The sequence below is a fragment of the Oncorhynchus clarkii genome, chromosome 6 (genome assembly GCF_045791955.1).
Source record: "Oncorhynchus clarkii lewisi isolate Uvic-CL-2024 chromosome 6, UVic_Ocla_1.0, whole genome shotgun sequence".
Classification (NCBI taxonomy): domain Eukaryota; kingdom Metazoa; phylum Chordata; class Actinopteri; order Salmoniformes; family Salmonidae; genus Oncorhynchus; species Oncorhynchus clarkii.
The window spans coordinates 37,872,750-37,895,985 of record NC_092152.1 but is presented as its reverse complement, the minus strand read 5'-3'; the positions used below and the strand labels follow the sequence as shown (position 1 = coordinate 37,895,985).

The following is a 23,236-nucleotide window of genomic DNA, read 5'->3' as shown; positions in this document are numbered from 1 at the left end:
CAACAAGAAACTCATTGTTTCATTCTTCTTTTCTGAAGTGCTTCCAGCTTTCCTCTTCTGAATGTGTATTGAACTGCTGCTTGGGGAGTGTTGAATTTCAATGGCTGGGCCATGATGGTGTGGCAGCAGCCAATACTGACAGGTTGTGATTCACAAATACCCCGCCTCACAGTACCAATGGAGTCGGAAAGAATAATAGGTGCTACCCCAGAGGTACATCTTAGGATAATGAACCATTTCAAACATACTGCCAGAGCTAAGGAAGCCTGAAAATGGCTGCACGGCTCAATTTCACAGCATGCCAATGTGTGTGAGAGAGAGAATATGGTGCCGTGTGTTCTCTCCTCACCTATTATGAGGCTGAAACAAATACTGCATAAGGCTGCTTTCTCCTATCTTCACAGCGAAACAGCATTTCCCATTTCTGTTCCATGGCAATTTGAATAATCAATTTGATATTGTTCATGCTGTTTGGGTCACTTTTTACATCCCTTTGGAGAACAGAAATATGAGAATATGACAAAAGGCTCAAGTGTATTGTTTGAGTAAAACACACAATTCCATTTAGTGCAGCCCTACTATTTGGTGTGCTCTTTATGGAGATACTACAACGATTATAATGGGTCCTTGATCCATCAGTATGATCCATTTGTGTTTTTCTCAGTACACTGTTAACCTCTGCGCACAGAACCCGTTAGCGGGATGAAATTCGACAACATACAGTGATCGCTACATAAATAGTCATATTAAACATTCATGAAAATACAAGTGTCTCACATGTTTCGAAAGTGTAGAATCTTGCTAATCCAACTGTGTTGTCAGATTTAAAAAAGGATTTACTGCGAAAGAATACGATGCGATTATCTGAGGATAGAGCCCCATAAAAAAATATATATTTCAACCAGCACAGGCGTAACAAAATCACAAACTGCAATAAAATAAATTGTTTACCTTTGACGATCTTCCTCTGTTTGCAATCCCAATCCTCATTGTTACACAATGAATGGTCTTTTGTTTGATAAAATCAATTTTTATAGCCCGAAACACAAAACATTTTGTGAATCGCTTGTGTCGTGAATTCCGTCTCATTCCATTTTCACTTACTGTAATTTAATTACAGTATCAGAGCAGGTACTTTCACAGTAGTTAACTGTTGATAACAATAATTTACTGTATAAACAACAGTAATCCGTTACAGTGAATATTTTCACTCAGCTCAAGAATCCTCAATTAAATATTCAAACACCCAAGCACTATAGTAATAATCACCAGCCAAGGCTTTCTGAGTATAATACAGTTTTATGATGATGAGAGGTGATGTGTGTTTATTTGTGAGGGCTAATCTCATTCCCACATTAATTATAAATTGTCCATTTGGGTACTATTGCTACTGAAATACCATCATCGTTACCGATGAAAGTGTTATTGTGAGGGGCTGAGGTTGAACCCAGGTGCAGAGAATGGACCAGACGAGGAATCAATGATTTGGGATTAACGTGAATACTTTCAGACAGGGTGTCTGCTTTCTGATTCTTGGATCCCGGGCGATAAGCTAGTGTGAAATAGAACCTGCTAAAAACAGAGCCCACCTAGCTTGGCAACCGTTCAACCTCTTGGCTTCTTGAATGGAGACCAAGTCCGAAATCTTTGGAGGGAGCTGAAAGTCCGTATTGCCCAGCGATAGCCCCGAAACCTGAAGGATCTGGAGAAGGTCTGTATGGAGGAGTGGGCCAAAATCCCTGCTGCAGTGTGTGCAAACCTGGTCAAGAACTACAGGAAACGTATAATCTCTGTAATTACAAACAAAGGTTTCTGTACCAAATATTAAGTTCTGCTTTTCTGATGTATTAAATACTTATGTCATGCAATATAATGCAAATTAATTACTTAAAAATCATTCAGTGTGATTTTCTGGATTTTTGTTTTAGATTCCGTCTCTCACAGTTGAAGTGTACCTATGATAAAAATTACAGACCTCTACATGCTTTGTAAATAGGAAAACCTGCAAAATCGGCAGTGTATCAAATACATGTTCTCCCCACTGTATGTAGCCCTAGCCAGGGGTACCCTAGGATAAGGGGTTCTCGGGAACAGAAATCAACAGAATATTAAGAGTCTCTGAGTGGTTCACCCCAACCTGCAGTAGAATGGGCTTCGTCTGATATTCCCCCTCGCCAGAACCAATGTGCCGTCCTTCAAGGGCTCGAGTCTGCAGCGGGATGGGACAATTCATGCAAGGGATTTGTAATTCTTTGGCGACGTCTTGATCAATGAAATGATCCGCTGCCCCAGAGTCCAAGAATACTTGAATCTGGTGCTGACGGTTGTCCGAGTGGAGGGTTGCAGATAGTGACAGACAGTGACTGGGTAGCTGGGGTGAATCTGCACAGCTCGTCAGGGTCTCCCCTTGTCCTGGTGAGCCCTGGCGGTTCCCGTCAGATCTAGGCATGCAGCACAGAGATGACTAAGACCTCCGCAGTGAAGGTAACAGCCTTTGCACATGCGCCTGTCACGTTCCTGTGGGCTCAGACGTGTGCATCCCAACTGCAAGGGCTCCTCCATGCTGAGCTCCGTGGGCTTGGGGTGCTCAGGAAACCGGGATGCTGGAGTGGTGTCAAAGACCACTATCTCACCCATACTCGGATGCGGTTGTCAAACCTGATTGCCAGCGTTATTAGAGACTCGAGGTCCTCTCCCAGTTCTCGAGCTGCCAGTTCATCCGTGATGGATTTAGACAGACCCTGGTGGAAAGTGGTTACCAGTGCCTCAGTATTCCACCCACTCTCGATGGCGAGGGTGCTGAACTCAATGGCAAAGTCAGCCACTAGCCTGGCACCCTGGCGGAGTCTAAATAGTCGGCTTGCTGCTTCTCATCTGCCGAATGGGTGGTCAAAGACTCAACGCAGCTCGGCAGTGAAGGCTAATATGGAGCTGCAGGATGGTAGCTGCTGTTCCCACACAGCCGTTACCCATGCCAGGGCCCTGCCCGAGAGCAGAGAGATGATGTAGGCAATCATGGCCCGGTCGGTGTGGAACGAGGAGAACTGTAACTCGAACACCAGAGAGCACTGAGTGAGGAAACTCTTGCATCCACCTGGGTGGTCGTCATTCCGTTCAGGGGCTGGGATCTTGGGTTCCCGGTGCAGGGGCCCTGGATGAACTACGACGATGCCTGTTTCAATAGGCAATGAAACTGGTGCATTGGCTCCTCCTCGGTTGGGAGCGTGCTGTGGTTGGAGGGAATCAGAAACAGAAAACACCTCTCTTAAAGGGAAATCATAATTAGTAATAGGACACACCTGAGTGTCATTAATGTCTCTAGGATGGTCTCTGTTGTCCCCTGGGGACGGGTGGAACCATGACAGTTATGATTTATGCTTCCCAAATGGCTCCCTATTCCCAATTTAGTGCACTACTTTTGGTCAGGGCCTATAGGGCTCTAGTCAAATGTAATGCACTATATTGGAAATAGGGAGCCATTTGGAATGCAGAGTAACTCTAAAACAGTCATAAGTAATTTTCATTAAGACTCATGCAGCATATTATGGCTAATTAATTAAACTAGCTGACTTTTCGGTAAGAGTCAGTACTCAGTACACTACCGCAGCTTGCAAGCTCAGATCTCAAAAAGCAGAGCTGCCAATCACTATCTCCTTAAAGTCATTCCATCTACTTGGCCATCCATGGTGTGAAGAAAAGATGACGCTAGCTGTGTTTATAATTGCTTTACACTCAGAATAGCCTGGATGAAGATGAAACCCGCTGTTCATTCCTTAATCCCTTCATGAAACAATAAACAGTAGATGAATGATGTGAGAAAGGCTGCTACTGGTTACCTGTTTGAAATAAAAGTGCACAAGATGATAAATGTCACCTCTCATTTTGCAAAATACATTTTAATTGTCCTATGGGAATATTATTTAAATAGAATAGGGCAACAGTGTCTGTATTCTGTGGCCACAATGTGCTTTGTTCTCAACATTTCACTGATACTCCTCTCATTGAGGTCTTTAAACATATGCAGGTGGAATAAAGTACAGTTCATGTCTTTTGTGTGTGATCTTACACACACACACACACACACACACACACACACACACACACACACTGATGTCTAATGTGAAGGTCAAAGTTTTGTCGGTTTTTTGGGGGGTATGAGAGAGATGAGAGAGCAGCAGTGATTACAATGTCTGGACCACTCAGTGCCTCCCTGCCTGCCTCCCTGCATGGCCTCAGCAGACAGCAATAGAATGCATTGACCCAGTCTATATTAGGACCAACTTTTTGTCGGTTACTCTTGCACTTGCTGTCCTACTTCCCCCCTATGTGCCTGGAGGTAGATCCGCCAGAGTCATTTGTGGCTTTGTCCGAAATAGCACCTTATTCCCTATTTCAACTGGCGGACCGCAGACCGGATCGGTCAGGCTTCGACCCATGGTTTCATATAAACACACATAAGACATGGAAGAATGTGTAGAATTGCAGGAAATTAGCTTAAAATATGCTAAATGTTCTCTCCGCCAACAAGAGGGTTGTGAACAGTTTGGGGTCGCATAGGTTGCAAGGTGAAAGTTTGTTACTATGCTATCCGGACCTTTGCCACCTAGGAAATGTGTGTGTATGGATCTTCTCAAATAGTACTTGAGTACCCATGCCCTATATAAGCTGTTTAGTGCTCTATAAAGGGAATTGGGTGCTATTTGGAACACAGACAGAATATTGAGTGTCCCTTGGCCGACAGAATTATCCCCAGCATCATATCAGCTACTGTATGCAGACCTACAGAGTCTCCAGGAGCATGCATGCACACACGCAAGCACACACACACTCTCTGCTGGAAATCAATGGGAACCTATACACAGTCTGGTTCATTGGACAATGAAACCTGTTGTGGTGACTTTGATGCAGCAGCACTGGAGAAAAGAAACACTATTGCTGCAGCATGATGGTTCAGTGCAGTAATGCATAATACTGTATCTCTTCTTTTTTTGAAGCGCAAGGATATGGGCAAGGATATGCTGCTCCTTCGCTTAAACTGAGATGAAAATGTGCAGCTATGGCATTGAGAGCAAAGATAATATATTGTCTGCAAGCCAAAAATATTATTTTATTATGCCTCACATGAATGGGAATGAAGCACTCAGTCTTTCTGCTGAAATGCAACATCTCATTTTTTCTCATTTTATCTCGTTATTTATTTTTCTCTCCCTCTCTTTCTCATCAACTAATGCTGTGCATTAAGCGAAATGTAAGTTCAGTTTTGTTTTTTAAATAACTATTTCACCAACAAGTTAAATTATTTGAATTCCCTTTAGTATTTTTTGTTTATTTGCGCTCAACACCCCGTTTGTGACATTTCTCTAGATAGATTTCTCTCTGGGACATGTTGTCCAACTCATCATAGTTACATGCAGAAAACGTGGTAATTAACTACAATGACTAGAATCCATTGCGCCTACAGCTGCCTGTTCTCATTGGCCGTGTTCGAGAGGATTAAAACCGCAATGCATCATGGGTAAATTGTGACTGACTGACTGATCTACAAATAATTAGTTGTTATTTATGTTGAAAGGTGATTTGTAGATCAGTCAGTCACTTGGAATAAAATAAGTCAAATCAAATAAAAAAATATACACAACGACTTAAATATTTCCTTAAAGTAAAGTAATGTGAATAAGGGATGGTTTATTAGTAAGTGATATGCAGTACTGGGCAGTCCCTACCATCATTGGGGTTTTATTAATAGAAAAGTAGACTTCATATATGATACTAAAAACAAGTATGTAATATACATAACCAAAATATTTTGTTTAAGTAACATAATGTGAATAAATGATGGTTAGATTCTAATAGTAATAGTAACGGACAGTCACTACCATCAATTGTTTTATTCTGTGTTGCTACAGCGTTGAACCCACATAAAGCATTTATTTTTTAAAGAAAATCAAAACCGAAACTATAAATCGTTCATTGCTGAGCTTTACACATGTTCCATATGTAATGGTTTCATAAGAAGGATTTATTGCTCTGCTACATTAATTACTTATATGTGAATGCAAATGCTAAGCCTATCCCTTCCTGTAACTATTGGTTTCATATGTAAATGCAAATCAATCAATCAATCAATCAATCAAATGTATTTATAAATCCCTTCTTACATCAGCTGATGTCACAAAGTGCTGTACAGAAACCCAGCCTAAAATACCAAACAGCAAGCAATGCAGGTGTAGAAGCACGGTGGCTCCCTAGAAAGGCCGAAACCTAGGAAGAAACCTAGAGAGGAACCAGGCTATGAGGGGTGGCCAGTCCTCTTCTGGCTGTGCCAGGTGGAGATGCTAAGCCTATCTATCCTAAGCCCATATGTAAATGTAAATGCTAAGCCTATCCCTTTCTATAACTATTGGTTTCATATGTAAATGTAGATGCTGAGCCTATCCCTTTCTATAACTATTGGTTTCATATGTAAATGCAGATGGTAAGCCTAACACTTCCTATAACTATTGGTTTCATATGTAAATGTAGATGCTAAGCCTAACACTTCCTATAACTATTGGTTTCATATGTAAATGCAGATGGTAAGCCTATCCCTTTCTATAGCTATTGCTTTCATATGTAAATGCAGATGGTAATGCTTCCCTCTTGACAGACGATTCTAATGACTAAGTATTAACACCATGCAACCTGGCTGGCAGCACAGAAACAGTGTGCAGTTACCTCAGCGTTAATTAGATTCTCTGCAATTACCCACTCTCATTTATCTTGTATTAATTAACCATGAAATGATGATTGGCTCAGATTTTATGAAGGTTCATTTCCTGTTATATTTTGGTCTCATTTTCCCATTTATTTTCATTATTTATGGTATGAGGTATGAAATGATAAGAGAGAGACTGCTCTGCATTAACTGTTCGGGTGAGCTAGGTAAGGGAAATGTGTGTGTGTGTGTGTGTGTGCGTGCATACTAGTGTGTGCGCGTCTGTGTGTGCATGCGTACGTGCGTACGTGTGTGCCTGTCCGAGAGAGAGAAGCACTGAAGGACATGCTAAGGGCAGGAGGAGGCAGGGGTGCTGTGTATATGTGTGTGTGTCATTGAGTGACTCACAGTGCAGTATCCAGGATGCCTCTCTCTCTCTCCACTCAGGCTGCTCTCCTATCAGCACTCAGTCTGTTGGAGTGGTAGTAGTCTGCCATTTTTACTCACCCTTATTATCCAGACAGAAAGTAAGGATCTAGCCCAGATTAACAGTTATGTCTCTGAGAAGGTGTAGGCAGCAGACCCTATGTGTAGGCAGAAGACCCTAGGTGTAGACAGCAAGCCCTAGGTGTAGACAGCAGACCCTAGGTGTAGACAGCAGATCCTAGGTGTAAACAGCAGATCCTAGGTGTAGGCAGAAGACCCTACGTGTAGACAGCAGACCCTAAGTGTAGAAAGCAGACCCTAGGTGTAGACAGTAGACGCTAGGTGTAGACAGCAGACCCTAGGTGTAGACAGCAGACCCTAGGTGTAGACAGCAGACCCTAGGTGTAGACAGCAGATCCTAGGTGTAAACAGCAGATCCTAGGTGTAGGCAGAAGACCCTACGTGTAGACAGCAGACCCTAAGTGTAGAAAGCAGACCCTAGGTGTAGACAGTAGACCCTGGGTGTAGGCAGCAGTTCCTAGGTGTAAACAGCAAACCCTAGGTGTAGACAGCAGACCCTAAGTGTAGAAAGCAGACCCTAGGTGTAGACAGTAGACGCTAGGTGTAGACAGCAGACCCTAGGTGTAGACAGCAGACCCTAGGTGTAGACAGCAGACCCTAGGTGTAGACAGCAGATCCTAGGTGTAAACAGCAGATCCTAGGTGTAGGCAGAAGACCCTACGTGTAGACAGCAGACCCTAAGTGTAGAAAGCAGACCCTAGGTGTAGACAGTAGACCCTGGGTGTAGGCAGCAGTTCCTAGGTGTAAACAGCAAACCCTAGGTGTAGGCAGCAGACCCTAGGTGTAGATGACATTTGCATCCAAAATGACACCCGATTCCCTTTATGGTGCACTTATTTGGACCAGAGCCCTGGTCAAAATTTGGGACACATCCACATACTGTCTCTTGCAAGCCAGCAGACCTTAGGCCTAGCCTAGGCTTGCTACATCATGAATCTTATCTGGCTATCTATAGAGGAGACATGGAGATGTCTGTTGATGTCATGTAATGTGTGACTGTGCCATAATGCACAGCATTGTGTCACAGTGTGCTGTAGCCAGATCACTACCCACTATCTCCACTGGGAGATTGAAGTGGAGGAGAATACATGCAAACAAGCATTGCATTTTAGTCATAGATGGGCTCATCCATCATATGGCTCTTTAAAATTCCTTTCAGTACAGTGCTGTGAATGTACTATATGAGGGAAATGTATATGAGTAATGCTTTGTGTCTAAAATGTAAACTGCTTGATTCCATCCAGCAAAATAAAAAAGTTAAATATGTTTGTGACTGTTGAATTGTGAAAATAATACTTCACAATACAATGAGCTGAAGTCAACTGAAAAAGGAATAATTTTGGTCTGAAGTTTTAATAGTTTTTAATCAGTCTGCCAATGACCCTGCCTGGTGGGGTCGTTTCCTGGTAGAAATGGCTGCGTCTGTCTCCTGGCAGCCAGGTGCATTTAGCTCTCTCGTCCTCTCTTTATCTCTCTCGTTCTCACTCTATCCCTTTCACTCTCTTTCTCAATATATCTATTTCTTCACCTCTCTCTCTCTCCCTGTCTTTACTTACTGTATCTGTCTTCCTCCACGCTCTCTCTCCCCTCTCTCCCCTCTCTCTCTCTCTCTCTCCGCCCCCTCTGATTCCCCCCTCTCTCTGTCAGGATAATGTGTTTCTGCAGCAGGCGGGCAGCACAGATGGAGTCTCAGGGAGCGGTCCTCATCCCATCACTCCCTACTTTGTATTACTCCATACAACTGCTGAATTACCTCCATTTGTATCCCACCAGGAACCAAATGATCAAGCCCACGAGGAGTGTAGATTGTTTCTGTCCCCTGGAACTGTGGCGTATAGAGCTTACTGATGTGCTCAGTGTACAGCTGGCCCCTAAGCACCATGCTGCTCTAACCTACAGGGTTTGGAAAGTATTTGCTGGGGCTGGTTTATACTGTACACCACTCATTGATGAATCGTGTAATTTTTTTGTTATATTCAGGTGTCCATTTATCCCTAAAATGTCTGATTCTGTGCAGCACAGCTTTGTGTGAAAAAGAAACAACATCCTCCTTCATGCAGGGAGAGATTTGTTTTGTTTTTACTATTTGTTGGCTGATAGCCTTTTTTACTGAACCTGTGTGTGTGTGTGTGTGTGTGTGTGTGTGTGTGTGTGTGTGTGTGTGTGTGTGTGTGTGTGTGTGTGTGTGTGTGTGTGTGTGTGTGTGTGTGTGTGTGTGTGTGTGTGTGTGTGTGTGTGTGTGTGTGTGTGTGTGTGTTCCTTGCAGGGCAGTGAGGAGGGAGACGTGGACAAGAACAAGTGTTGCACACTGTGTAACATGTCCTTCACCTCAGCAGTGGTGGCACAGTCACATTACCAAGGCAAAATCCACGCCAAGAGACTAAAGCTGCTGCTGGGGGAGCAGCCTGCTATCACAGCAAAAGGTTTGTGTCTCTTTCTCTCTCTCTCTCTCTCTCTCTCTCTCTCTCTCTCTCTCTCTCTCTCTCTCTCTCTCTCACTCTCTCTCTCACTCTCTCTCTCACTCTCTCTCTCACTCTCTCAATTTATTAGCATGGGAAACATATGTTTACAATGCCAAAGCAAGTGAAATGGATAAACAAAAGTATCTCTCATTCTCATTTACAGACTAAGCAGCTGCATTTTGTTTCCCTGTGTGATGACATCAGATAATCCGATGAGATTTGCAGTGACAGATGTGACAGAGATGTTTACCACAGAGATGTATGTTACGACAGATGTGCTTGTCCTCACACACAAAGGTGCTAGCTTTGACAAGCAAACAAGTAGGCAGGCAGAAAGGCAGAAAGCCACAGGTAGACTTTGGGATACCAGCTCACCTAGCTTGCTGTAACAGAGAGAGGAGCTGCAGCTCGTGTGTGTGGACTGGTGAAGAATCTAATTTGATCTTTTTTTTTTGTCCGTGGGTGTTTTGATTAGATCCAATCATCGTCTGCTGCAGCACCTCAGGGTTGAGGAAAGTCTGGACGATATTGTAAACCACAGCAGCTGCTCCCCGCGCCGCAAATCTGTTTACAAATTGACAGTTGAGAGAATAATGAAAGCTGGCCATGGGGGAAATTAGGATTAGAAAAAATAACCACACTTTTATTTAATCAGATCACTCCCCCTTATGCAACACCTGAGACCTGGATATCCAGAGAGGATGCAGGAAGTGAATACAAAAATCATCAACTTTGTTTATTTGGGGTATCCTTTCTCTTAAGAATATCTATACTGATGGTACGTTTTATTTCATGTGTCTGTTAATTCAGATATCCTTGACCAAAACTTTTACTTTAGCTTAGTGTAAAGCCCTCCGTGCTTTTTGTTTGAGTCTGTGCAATAGCCCACTATTGTTAGTTAGTGGAGAATCAGACTGATTCAATACATGGTTTGTGTTTATAGAAAAGAGATGCCAAGGCCTGAAACTGCCACAACTCTCATCGTAGCAGTCGTTGCCTGAGTCTCTGTCTGTGTGGGTGTGTTTGTGTGTGTAAATGTTTCTTTGTCAGTTCTATATGTAGCCAAAGAGTTGTACAAAATGCAGCACATAAAGCTGAAACATATCTAGGCCCAGTCCCAGTCAGTTACCCTGGAAGCTCAGGCTTGTTTTTCCTTCAGCGCTTTCTGTTCTGGGAACACTGCTTTCCTCCTCCTCCTCTCGTCTTATCCTCCATTCAGCCCCCTTTCGATAACACTTTATTTGGATGGTCCATTTGTAAATGCTCTACAGACTATCAGTAACATTTCACCTATCTACTAACCCTAACCTTAACCCTTACCCTTATTCTAAACCTAACCTTAACTGTAACCTTAGCAAGCAGTTGCTTATCAACAGATGGACCATCGGGACTTTCCAAATAAACTGTGACCCCCCTTTCTCCCAGTGAGTCCACACTCAGGGTATGAGGGCAGAGCAGCAGAGAGGCATGCTGTGTCACCCTTTCGCCGCACATCATCATCCATCGGCATTCACGCTGCCTGGCCCTCGGCTGTAACTGACCCCAGGAGTCAGGTCAAATTGTGTGTGGTACTGAAAGGACCCTAGTCTCAAAGAAAAAACATTTGAAAAGGAAAATGATAAACAAAGCAGCTGACTAGCTTAAAAGCTCTTTGGTTCACGAGTGACGTGTGTTTAACCCTGATACGTGTTGTTTTGTAGAATTCACACATGGATGTGTTGTACACATGGACCACGTGTTACTCAAAATTGGACAATCCAGTTAATATTCCCGGTATTCCATGATCAGACCTTGTGTCCCACTATGTGGCAGGAATGATTCTGCATTTAATATGTGCATTAGGGCATCCCTTTAAAGATAAGGCTTTTGTGCCATAAATAATATGGTGGTGGAGACCTAGAGGGAGGGAGAGTAGTGGTCGCTTCCAAGCAGGGTGAGGCATGTCTCTGCAGCCTTCATCAACCATTACAGGCCTGAACCCCTCTCCTCCTCCTTGCCCCCCCCCCCCTTCTCCTCCCCCTTGCTTCGTCCTCTTTGTCCTTCTCCCCTCCTCCTCAACCTCCTTCTCCTCTGTCATGATGTTGGTGACATAACCACCTCCTCAGTCTGCAGCTTCAGGGAGCTACTGTAACCCTGGTGCAGGAAGTAGAGTATACTGCAATCAAGGTTTTACAATCAGTGTGGCATTATGTTTTGTTTCCGCTTGATTTCCTTAAACTGAGGAAGTGCTCAGTGCTCTGCTGTGGTATTTAGAGACAGCAGGGAATCAGCAGTACAGTAGCCTACTGGGTCATGTTAGTAGGGAGGTTACTAGGGGACAGAAACGTTATTCCTCATAGAGTGAGCTGTGTCTCGCTCCTTCCTTCGTAAAACCTTGGTTACTTTACATAACATTTTGATTTATTTGGTATAACGTATGCTGATTGCTGATACTGTAAAATAGTGGTTAGATAAAACTCTGTTCTGCTGTGTCTGCTATTTCCCCTCATGCCTCCCTGTCTGTCACTGACAGATTCAGTCATTAACCACGCCATCTGTGGCCAATGGTTCGGAACAGAGGATGCTCCTCTCCCAACCGAGGGAGGCCAGACAGAGCAATCAATCGCACTGTCACCCAACAAATACAGCTAGAGCCACAGACAGACAGACAGACCCCCCCCCCCAGACCCCAGCCACAGTGTGCATCCCAAATGTAACCCTATTTCCCATTTAGGGCACTACTTTTGACCAGGGCTCATAGGCTATATTGGACTATATTGAAAATAGGGTGCCATTTGGGACTAACCCATAGTGTAGGCTGCCTCTCAAAATGGAACATTCTCCAGACGTGTTGATCTCTCTGCATTTTCCTTTTGTCTGTCATTCACCGTCACCAAATCCACATTTCAACATCTTTAACCTACGTCCAGAAGGGCTTTTAGTTCTGTTGTTTCCAAAAACAACTTGTCCTGTATTACATGATGAGAAATGGAGATTGTAGCCACTGTACTAAACCCATAACCCACTTCACCTACAGTAAACACATTAATGATTTAATATATAACACCTCCATTCTCCTGCAGAATGACAGGACAATCTACAGTATGTGTAGGATGGAGATGCTAGCTTCTGCACACTTAAATATGCTAGCTTCTGAAATTAATGGATTTATTGAGAACTACTTTTGTGCACTACACCCATAGGGCTCTGGTCAAAAGTAGTGCACTATATAGGAAATAGGGTACCATTTGGAAGGCAGAAAATGTCCGGAAGATAAATCCACCAGGGCATCAGGAAGCCTGAGCTTATTGATTTCTACATAATGAACATTATTGAAGTGGCCGGGTGCCTCTGTTAATCCTCCCGTCTCCAAGGAAACTGTTGTTTCAGCCTTTCCGCCTTCAGCCAATAACACAAAACACAAAACCCCAGGATCTGCAGCTCTGTTGTTTCAGCCTTTCAGCCTTCAGCCAATGACACCTCACTCTGGCTGCGTCCTGAATGACACACTATTCCTATTCCTATATAGTGCACTACTTTCAACCGACTTTTGGTCGTAGTACTGCACTATATAGGGAAAGGCATTTACCCCAACTAGAGGCGGCCCCCTCAGTTTCATTTGGACATCAGTGAGCCCCCTCAGAAAATAAAATGGTGCTTGACGCCCTATGGGTGCACACATCCAACCACTGCTAGAGCTGCTTATATTCAGGATAGCTTTACTATAGATTCCCTCTCCTTTTATGGTATGTGTGTGATGAAGTATGACTGTATAAATGATTATGCCCTTTTAGTTGAACTCCTCATAGACCTGGTTAGTTGTATGGTAATATGTGTGCATAATCACTGACCCATATACTGTTGCTACATGCTTTCACATGCTTCTTTAGTCTAAGGTTAATCGTTAGCACACTGAGCTGTCCAATTTCCGCCTCTGCTAATGCTGTTTTTGACTTGGGTAGCTCTGAATAAACTTTAATTCACCATTAGTATTCTTATGTCCCGTAATATCCCAAATGGCTAATCACTTTCTCCGAGCACTGTCGCCAGCTTATATTGAACATTTATGTCCGGTCTCCAAGCTCCAACAGGCAATGAGTGAGCAGAATAGTTTGATTGTCATTTCCCTAGAACCACAACAGCATAATGCTGGAATATATTTTCTCCCCGCATTTGGTTAAGTACGGCATTCATTCGAGTTAATTGTGAAATCATTTTGAGAAAGCACATTCTGAAGTTTATGACCTTGGGTTTTTAGCATCGTTACATCTAATGGAAAGGCTAGCTGCTGCACACTTAAGGATCCATTGCGGTATATGATCCCAGCAAATGTACCATCTGAACCTGGATGCAGCCCTGCATGGTTCACGCGTAGTTGATTAAAAACCCTATAGCAGGGCTGTCAAACTCATTCCATGGAAGGCCTAGTGTCTGCTGTTTTTTATTATTTTTTATTAACCCCTACACGACAATGTGAGGGGGAGATCCTTACTAATTAGTGACCTTAATTCATCAATTAAGTACAAGGGAGGAGTGAAAACCCGTACCGGTTCTGTCTAATATACAGCTGTTGTGTTTGTTTGGTTTGTTTTTCATGGACTGCACAGCTTGCATGTGGTCTCGCCCGCTTGGAAGTGTGTATTGAGAAAATATTTAGTTTTCTTCTGTACGGGGGGGATAAGGCAGAGGGGGATAAAAGCCCTGAAGGGAAGGTTTTGTAGGAACAGATAAATACACGGAATTCAGAACACTTTGATCCTTCTCTTTTTTGATCTGATTCTGAATCTCAACAGATTTCTAACTATTAATTCTGAATAAGACTGCAAGACTGTGTGCTCTGAATGCTGTTCAATATCCTGTTTTTATATGAAGCAAAAGGTGGTTATTTTCTTATTGGACACTAAAGCTATACCATAAAGAGGATGAAGATATTAGTTGGCCTTTGCTTCAGATGAAATGCAGCATGAGTTTAGCATCCTTAGCCATTTGGGTTATTTGCATACTGTACCTGAAAAAGAAATGACCAATTTCACTGCCTACAGTGTGATGGGTGTATTTAGGTCATTGCTTTATGCTAGTTTATCCAGATAGAATAAAGACACCTCCTTAGGAATTCTCTCTCTCTCTCACAGTTGAAGTCGGAAGTTTACATACACCTAGGTGGTCATTAAAACTCGTTTTTCAACCACTCCACACATTTCTTGTGAACAAACTATAGTTTTGGCAAGTCGGTTAGGACATCTACTTTGTGCATGACACAAGTAAAGTTTTCCAACAATTGTTTACAGACAGATTATTTCACTTATAATTCACTGTATCACAAATAGTGGGTCAGAAGTTTACATTGACTGTGCCTTTAAACAGCTTGGAAAATTCCAGAAAATTAGGTCATGGCTTTAGAAGCTTCTGATAGATAAGCTAATTGACATAATTTGAGTCAATTGGAGGTGTACCTGTGGATGTATTTCAAGGCCTACCTTCAAACTCAGTAACTCTTTGCTTGACATCATGGGAAAATCAAATGAAATCAGCCAAGACCTCAGAAAAATATTTGTAGACCTCCACAAGTCTGGTTCATCCTTGGGAGCAATTTCCAAACGCCTGAAGCTAACACGTTCATCTCTACAAACAATAGCAATAGTATGCAAGTATAAACACCATGGGACCACGCAGCCATCATACCGCTCGGGAAGGATACGCGTTCTGTCTCCTAGAGATGAACGTACTTTGGTGCGAAAAGTGCAAATCAATCCCAGAACAACAGCGAAGGACCTTGTGAAGATGCTGGAGGAAACAGGCACAGAAGTATCTATATCCACAGTAAACCGAGTCCGACAGTATATCGACATAACCCGAAAGGCCACTCAGCAAGGAAGAAGCCACTGCTCCAAATCCACCATAAAAAAACAGACTACGGTTTGCAACTGCACATGGGTACAAAGATTGTACTTTTTGGAGAAATGTCCTCTGGTCTGATGAAAAAGGGGGAGGCTTGCAAGCTGAAGAACACCATCCCAACCGTGAAGCACAAGGGTGGCAGCATCATGTTGTGGGGGTGCTTTGCTGCAAGAGGGACTGGTGCACTTCACAAAATAGATGGCATCATGAGGACAGAAAATTTTGTGGACATATTGAAGCAACATCTCAAGACATCAGTCAGGAAGTTAAAGCTTGGTCGCAAATGGGTCTTCCAAATGGACAATGACCCAAGCATACTTCCAAAGTTGTGGCAAAATGGCTTAAGGAAATCAAAGTCAAGGTATTGGAATGACCATCACAAAGCCCTGACCTCAATCCTATAGAAAATGTGTGGGCAGGACTGAAAAAGTGTGTGTGAGCAATGAGGCCTACAAACCTGACTCAGTTACGCCAGCTCTGCCAGGAGGAATGGGCCAAAATTCACACAACTTATTGTGGGAGGCTTGTGGAAGGCTACCCAAAACGTTTGACCCAAGTTAAACAATTTAAAGGCAATGCTACCAAATACTAATTGTGAGTGTATGTAAACGTCTGACCCACTGGGAATGTGATGAAAGAAATAAAAGCTGAAATAAATCATTCTCTCTATTATTCTGACATTTCACATTCTTAAAATAAAGTGGTGATCCTAACTGACCTATAACAGGGAAATTTTACTAGGGTTATAAATGTCAGGAATTGTTAAAAACTGAGTTTAAATGTATTTGGCTAAGGTGTATGTAAACTTCCGACTTAAACTGTATACTAAATGTTATTCCATGCAAATTGGTTTGCAATGCAACTTAACCCATACATCTTTATACAATCCCCCAGGGTAATAAATAATGAGAATTAATGTTATCTTCCCAACAACAATAAGAATCAATTCCAGAAATTCTATGGTGTCAATGGTGTAGCATGCCATTCATTTTCTTTAGATTTATTTAACTAACCCTTTTAATTATTAGATTTAACCCATGGTGTGTCACTCTAACGCGCATGATAAGCTTAATTAATTCACCTTCACATCTCATCAAACAGCAAAAAGCTTATCGGTGTAACAGACATTTATGTTCGAGGTCTATTAAGTAACTGCCATGGTGCCATTTGGAAGCGATCTAGCTTACTTATGATGTCTCCTTTACTTGATGATAATGAATGACATCCATCAGTTCTGCTCTACTGCTGTCTGATTACAAAAAAAAATCTATTTGACAGATTTCCTCAAATGCAAATGTTTTCCCCAGCCACCACTTTTTCAGAGGTAATAACAAATTATATAAAAACCTTAAGTCTCAAATCTAATGACAGTGAGTGTCAGTCTGAGTTTTGTTTACTGCAGAAATAATTTGAGGAAAGATATGACTGACACTTCCTTTGTTCACACAGGTAAACAAGGTACTGTAGCTCCTTCAGAAAATACACATTTGAATGACTGAAAGATGGAAAGAAAGCAAAGTGGCGAGGGGATGAAGTGGGGGGAAAAGGATGGCAGTAATTCAAGAGAATTTTGACAATTTTATATTAGTTCTTCTACTTGCCCCCTACCTGCTCCAAATGCACTGCTTCTTTTTTATTGAGTCCCCCTGTTACTTCCCACTCTCATTATATGCTTTCTTTGTTACCTTGCGGCAACAAGGTCAGAGTGTGTCCCAAATGGCAGCTGATTCCCTATATAGTGCACTACTTTTGACCAGAGCCCATAGCGTATTCCCTTTGCCAGTCAACAAAGTAGCTGTCCTTTGCTGCAAAGGTCACGAGTCCATCTTCTTAACGGTGTTATACCCTCCTCTGCCTGCTGTTTTCTCCTCTCCATTTGTTTTTTTAATCCCAAGGACCTATACATATCTCTCAGCTCTGGAGAATGGATGGCTGTGCAGTTATTTACAGAGTCTGGGATCTCTCACAGAACAATGCAGAACAGTTATCACACCCCCAAAAAAGGGTGAATGATGAATGGGACTGGGGCCACCCACAGTGAGGATAAAGACTTTAGGTATAAATAGGTGGCTGCTATCGTAATTAATGGGTTGTCTGAATGACGCAGGACTGGTGGTTATTAAGAGTAAGCTATAAGGCTCCGATGTGTATTTTGGGGTGTCATTTTGGGTTGTCATTCTCATTGCTGTGATTACAGTGGGCTACAGAGAGCAACCTGAAGTAAAATTACTGTGATAATGGCTAATGGTGGAGGCTTTGTTTGCCCCATGGGCCCTGGTATAAATAATTGCACTATACAGGGAATAGGGGGCCATTTTGGATGTATCCTTTGATAGGGTCCTGTTGTCACAGTGGATAGCTTAATTTCCCCCATTGCTTATTTGCATCCAGTAATTATGAAGTTGTTCTAGTAATTTATGAAAATGTAGGATAAATATTCCTATCAAAGGTTTATTAGCATTCTGTGTTTTATTTCCTACTTCTTAGTCTAACCAGGACTGGAATCAACATACAGTCTCTGAACATCACTACTAACTAAGATCACAATAGTAAATGCATCCTATAGATTATTAACTCATTGACTAATATCTCTTGTAAATGTTTTCATCTTCACAACAGAGGTCCACTTACTGATACAATACTTCCTCATATAGTTAATTTTAATGCAGGAGCATGCATCTACTTTCAAAATGACGGAGGCTAATCAGAGGCTAAATAAAGAACCACTGCCCTAGATTTGACAAAAAAATAACTTTATTTATTTTCAGTCCAAAAACTACAACCTTTTCCCTGAGCCTGAATTTGATGGATGTTTTCCCTAAACCTCAGAGCAGCTCAGTCGATACTGTAACATGTCACTGCTGCTGGGAGAGGTTGATATCCGTGATGTAACAACAAGCAGACACAGTCAAAACCACTCAGGCGCCTTTGCCCAGCTCCTCTGCCCAGGCTGTACATGTTATAGTTCAACTGGTTAGCACATTAGGCTCCTGTCACAAAAATAATAACTGACACATTTTGGTTATTCTTTCCTTCCGAATGGCATTTGACCAAAATGCCCGTCTCAGAAGTTATTTGGTTTGTCAAGAGGAAAAGCCGGCCTTGTTGACCCAAAGTGTCATGCAATTCATCTCTTTTTTACACTTGCTACTTAAACTTTAATCCAACGTGAAGAGTGTAATGACAAAAATTTGCATTTATGAAATGTGCCTTGGGGATCTGAGTGTTTTTGTTTGGTAGCCTAGTGGGTACTGTAAATGTCACAGCCACAATTATTAATGAGATAAAGAGCTGCCCTTTATAAATGATTCAGGAAATGGTTGACAGGACAAATGCTGATAACTTCACAAGCTATGAATATCAGCATGATGATGATACCATGGTAGAAAACAGAGTTTGATTGTAGATTATTAGCTTCGGTCACCTCCATTATTGATGAAGAGGAGAAAAAAGACTGTATTAAATAAATAATATTAACACTGAGCTATATTGTATGCTCAAACAAATGGGGAAATTATATGATTTTACACTAACACAACTGCTCAGAGAAAGACGTTTTATTTAACAAGTCATCTTTTATTTAAAAAATTAAGATCGGTGTCAAAATGATTGGCACCCCTGTTTTCATTACTTTGTGCACCCTCCTCTTGAAGGATAATGGCACTGAGCCTTTTTCTATCATGTTTAGTGAGATTGGAGAACACATTGGGAGGGATCTTATACCAGAACCTTTGATCTGTACTTATGGTCTGCCCTCTTCAATTCAAACCACAGGTTTTCAATGGGGTTCAAGTTAATTGTTGCCAATGAACAATTTCTTTGTGGATTTTGATATGTGCTTGGGGTTATTGTCTTGCTGGAAGATCCATTGTGGCCAAGTTTCAACCTCCTGGCAGAGGCAAATAGGTTTTTTGGCTAAAATGTCCTGGTACTTGGAAAAGTTCATGACGCCGTTGACCTTAACAAGGGCCCCAGGATCAGTGGAAGTAAAACAGACCCATAACATCAAAGATCCAAAGCCATATTTTACAGTAGTTGGTTCTCTTCACATGCATCCTTCTTTCGATGCCAAACCTACCACTGATTTTTATGGCCAAATGGCTCTATTTCCATCTCATCTGACCATAACACCAAGTCCCAACTAAGTCCCAATGCCATTTAGCAAAGTCCAGGCGTTTAAATGTTGGTTACACTCAATAAAGGCCTTTTTCTGGCAACCCTTCCAAACAGCCTATTGGCATGGAGGTGGTGTCTGATTGTACATTTGTAGACCCCAAGGTGCGACTAAGTTTGATAATTCTCTAACTGTGGCCCTTGGATTTCCCTTTGCTTCCCGAACCATCTTCCTCACTGTGCGTGGGGAAAAAATACACATGCATCCTTCTCCAGTAAGTTTACCACTGTTTCAATGATTTTAAGCTTCTTAATTATTGCCCTAATAATGGTAAACGGTATGTTAGGTTTTTCTTGCATTTTTTTTAGCCTATTGTTGGTTTTATGAAGGTCAATAACCATTTGTCTCTTTTTGTTTGTGAGTTATTTGCAGCTCTACTTATTTTTAGGTGACACTTTAAAGAGCAACAACTGTTGGAACTGATGTTATTTATATATATATATATATATATATATATATATACACAGTGCCTTGCGAAAGTATTCGGCCCCCTTGAACTTTGCGACCTTTTGCCACATTTCAGGCTTCAAACATAAAGATATAAAACTGTATTTTTTTGTGAAGAATCAACAACAAGTGGGACACAATCATGAAGTGGAATGACATTTATTGGATATTTCAAACTTTTTTAACAAATCAAAAACTGAAAAATTGTGCGTGCAAAATTATTCAGCCCCCTTAAGTTAATACTTTGTAGCGCCACCTTTTGCTGCGATTACAGCTGTAAGTCGCTTGGGGTATGTCTCTATCAGTTTTGCACATCGAGAGACTGAATTTTTTTTCCCATTCCTCCTTGCAAAACAGCTCGAGCTCAGTGAGGTTGGATGGAGAGCATTTGTGAACAGCAGTTTTTAGTTCTTTCCACAGATTCTCGATTGGATTCAGGTCTGGACTTTGACTTGGCCATTCTAACACCTGGATATGTTTATTTTTGAACCATTCCATTGTAGATTTTGCTTTATGTTTTGGATCATTGTCTTGTTGGAAGACAAATCTCCGTCCCAGTCTCAGGTCTTTTGCAGACTCCATCAGGTTTTCTTCCAGAATGGTCCTGCATTTGGCTCCATCCATCTTCCCATCAATTTTAACCATCTTCCCTGTCCCTGCTGAAGAAAAGCAGGCCCTAACCAAGATGCTGCCACCACCATGTTTGACAGTGGGGATGGTGTGTTCAGGGTGATGAGCTGTGTTGCTTTTACGCCAAACATAACGTTTTGCATTGTTGCCAAAAATTTCAATTTTGGTTTCATCTGACCAGAGCACCTTCTTCCACATGTTTGGTGTGTCTCCCAGGTGGCTTGTGGCAAACTTTAAACGACACTTTTTATGGATATCTTTAAGAAATGGCTTTCTTCTTGCCACTCTTCCATAAAGGCCAGATTTGTGCAATATATGACTGATTGTTGTCCTATGGACAGAGTCTCCCACCTCAGCTGTAGATCTCTGCAGTTCATCCAGAGTGATCATGGGCCTCTTGGCTGCATCTCTGATCAGTCTTCTCCTTGTATGAGCTGAAAGTTTAGAGGGAGGCCAGGTCTTGGTAGATTTGCAGTGGTCTGATACTCCTTCCATTTCAATATTATCGCTTGCACAGTGCTCCTTGGGATGTTTAAAGCTTGGGAAATCTTTTTGTTTCCAAATCCGGCTTTAAACTTCTTCACAACAGTATCTCGGACCTGCCTGGTGTGTTCCTTGTTCTTCATGATGCTCTCTGCGCTTTTGACGGACCTCTGAGACTATCACAGTGCAGGTGCATTTATACGGAGACTTGATTACACACAGGTGGATTGTATTTATCATCATTAGTCATTTAGGTCAACATTGGATCATTCAGAGATCCTCACTGAACTTCTGGAGAGAGTTTGCTGCACTGAAAGTAAAGGGGCTGAATAATTTTGCACGCCCAATTTTTCAGTTTTTGATTTGTTAAAAAAGTTTGAAATATCCAATAAATGTCGTTCCACTTCATGATTGTGTCCAACTTGTTGTTGATTATTCACAAAAAAATACAGTTTTATATCTTTATGTTTGAAGCCTGAAATGTGGCAAAAGGTCGCAAAGTTCAAGGGGGCCGAATACTTTTGCAAGGCACTGTATATGAGAGAGAGAGAATGCATGCAGGGGCATGCATCTACCTTCAAATTGATCAGAGGCTATGTAAAGAACCACTGCCCTAGATGTGACAAAAAAAATGACTTTATTTTCAGCCTGAATTTGATGGATGTTTTCCCTAAACCTCAGAGCAGCTCAGTCGATACTGTAACATGTCACTGCTGCTTGGGGAGGTTGATATCCGTGGTGTAACAACAAGCAGACACAGTCAAAACCACTCAGGCGCCTTTGCCCAGCTCCTCTGCCCAGGCTGTACATGTTATAGTTCAACTGGTTAGCACATTAGGCTCCTGTCACAAAAATAATAACTGACACATTTTGGCAGTTATTCTTTCCTTAACCTCAGAAGTTATTTGGGTTGTCAAGAGGAAAAGCTGGCCTTGTTGACCCAAAGTGTCATGCAATTCATCTCTTTTTTACACTTGCTACTTAAACTTTAAACCAACCTGAAGAGTCTAATGACAATAATTAGCATTTATGAAATGTGCCTTGGGGATCTGAGTGTTTTTGTTTGGTAGCCTAGTGGGTACTGTAAATGTCACAGCCACAATTATTAATGAGATAAAGAGCTGCCCTTTATAAATTATTCAGGAACTGGTTGACAGGACAAATGCTGATAACTTCACAAGCTATGAATATCAGCATGATGATGATACCATGGTAGAAAACAGAGTTTGATTGTAGATTCTTAGCTTCAGCCACCTCCATTATTGATAAAGAGGAGAAAAAATACTATTAAATAAATAATATTAACACTGAGCTATATTGTATGCTCAAACAAATGGGGAAATTATATGATTTTACACTAACACAACTGCTCAGAGAAAGACATTTGATTTAACAAGTAATCTATTATAAAACATTGGGAGGGATCTTAGACCAGAACCTTTGATATGCGCTTATGGATAGACCTCTTCAATTCAAACAACAGATTTTCAATGGGGTTCATGTTAATTGTTGCCAATTAACAATTTCTTTGTGGATTTTGATGTGTGCTTGGGGTTTTTGTCTTGCTGGAAGATCCGTTGTGGCCAAGTTTCAACCTCCTGGCAGAGGCAAATAGGTTTTTGGCTAAAATGTGCGTGGGGAAAACATACATATGCATCCTTCTCCAGTCAGTGAGCGAGTGAGAGAGCGAGAGAGAGAGAGGTCCTAAACCCCCCCCCCCCCCAAAAAAAAAAAACAATGCCCAGACTGGTGCACAACAGTACCCTGAGTAGGCGCTCTGGCATTCCAAATGTGTAGGTTGCTGTAGTGGATGTTCAGGTGATGGCTCGTAATCATGTTTTTTTTTAAAATTATTATTTTACCTTTGTTTAACTAAGCAAGTCAGTTAAAAACAAATTTTTATTTTCAATGACGGCCTAGGAACAGTGAGTTAACTGCCTTGTTCAGGAGCAGAACGACAGA

At 41.9% G+C, this 23,236-nt stretch overlaps 1 protein-coding gene across 3 annotated transcripts in view; it reads left to right on the top strand.

Annotated features, from left to right (window-relative positions):
- LOC139411102 (zinc finger, matrin-type 4a) overlaps nucleotides 1-23,236 on the top strand; it is a 143,018-nt gene that overhangs the window by 66,794 nt on the left and 52,988 nt on the right. For 2 of the 3 annotated variants that reach the window (XM_071156958.1, XM_071156957.1), the window contains exon 4: nucleotides 9,468-9,624. In XM_071156958.1, the coding sequence (XP_071013059.1) occupies nucleotides 9,468-9,624 (157 nt within the window). The remainder of the gene's footprint in view (nucleotides 1-9,467; nucleotides 9,625-23,236) is intronic. The other variant, XM_071156959.1, reaches the window with a different exon arrangement.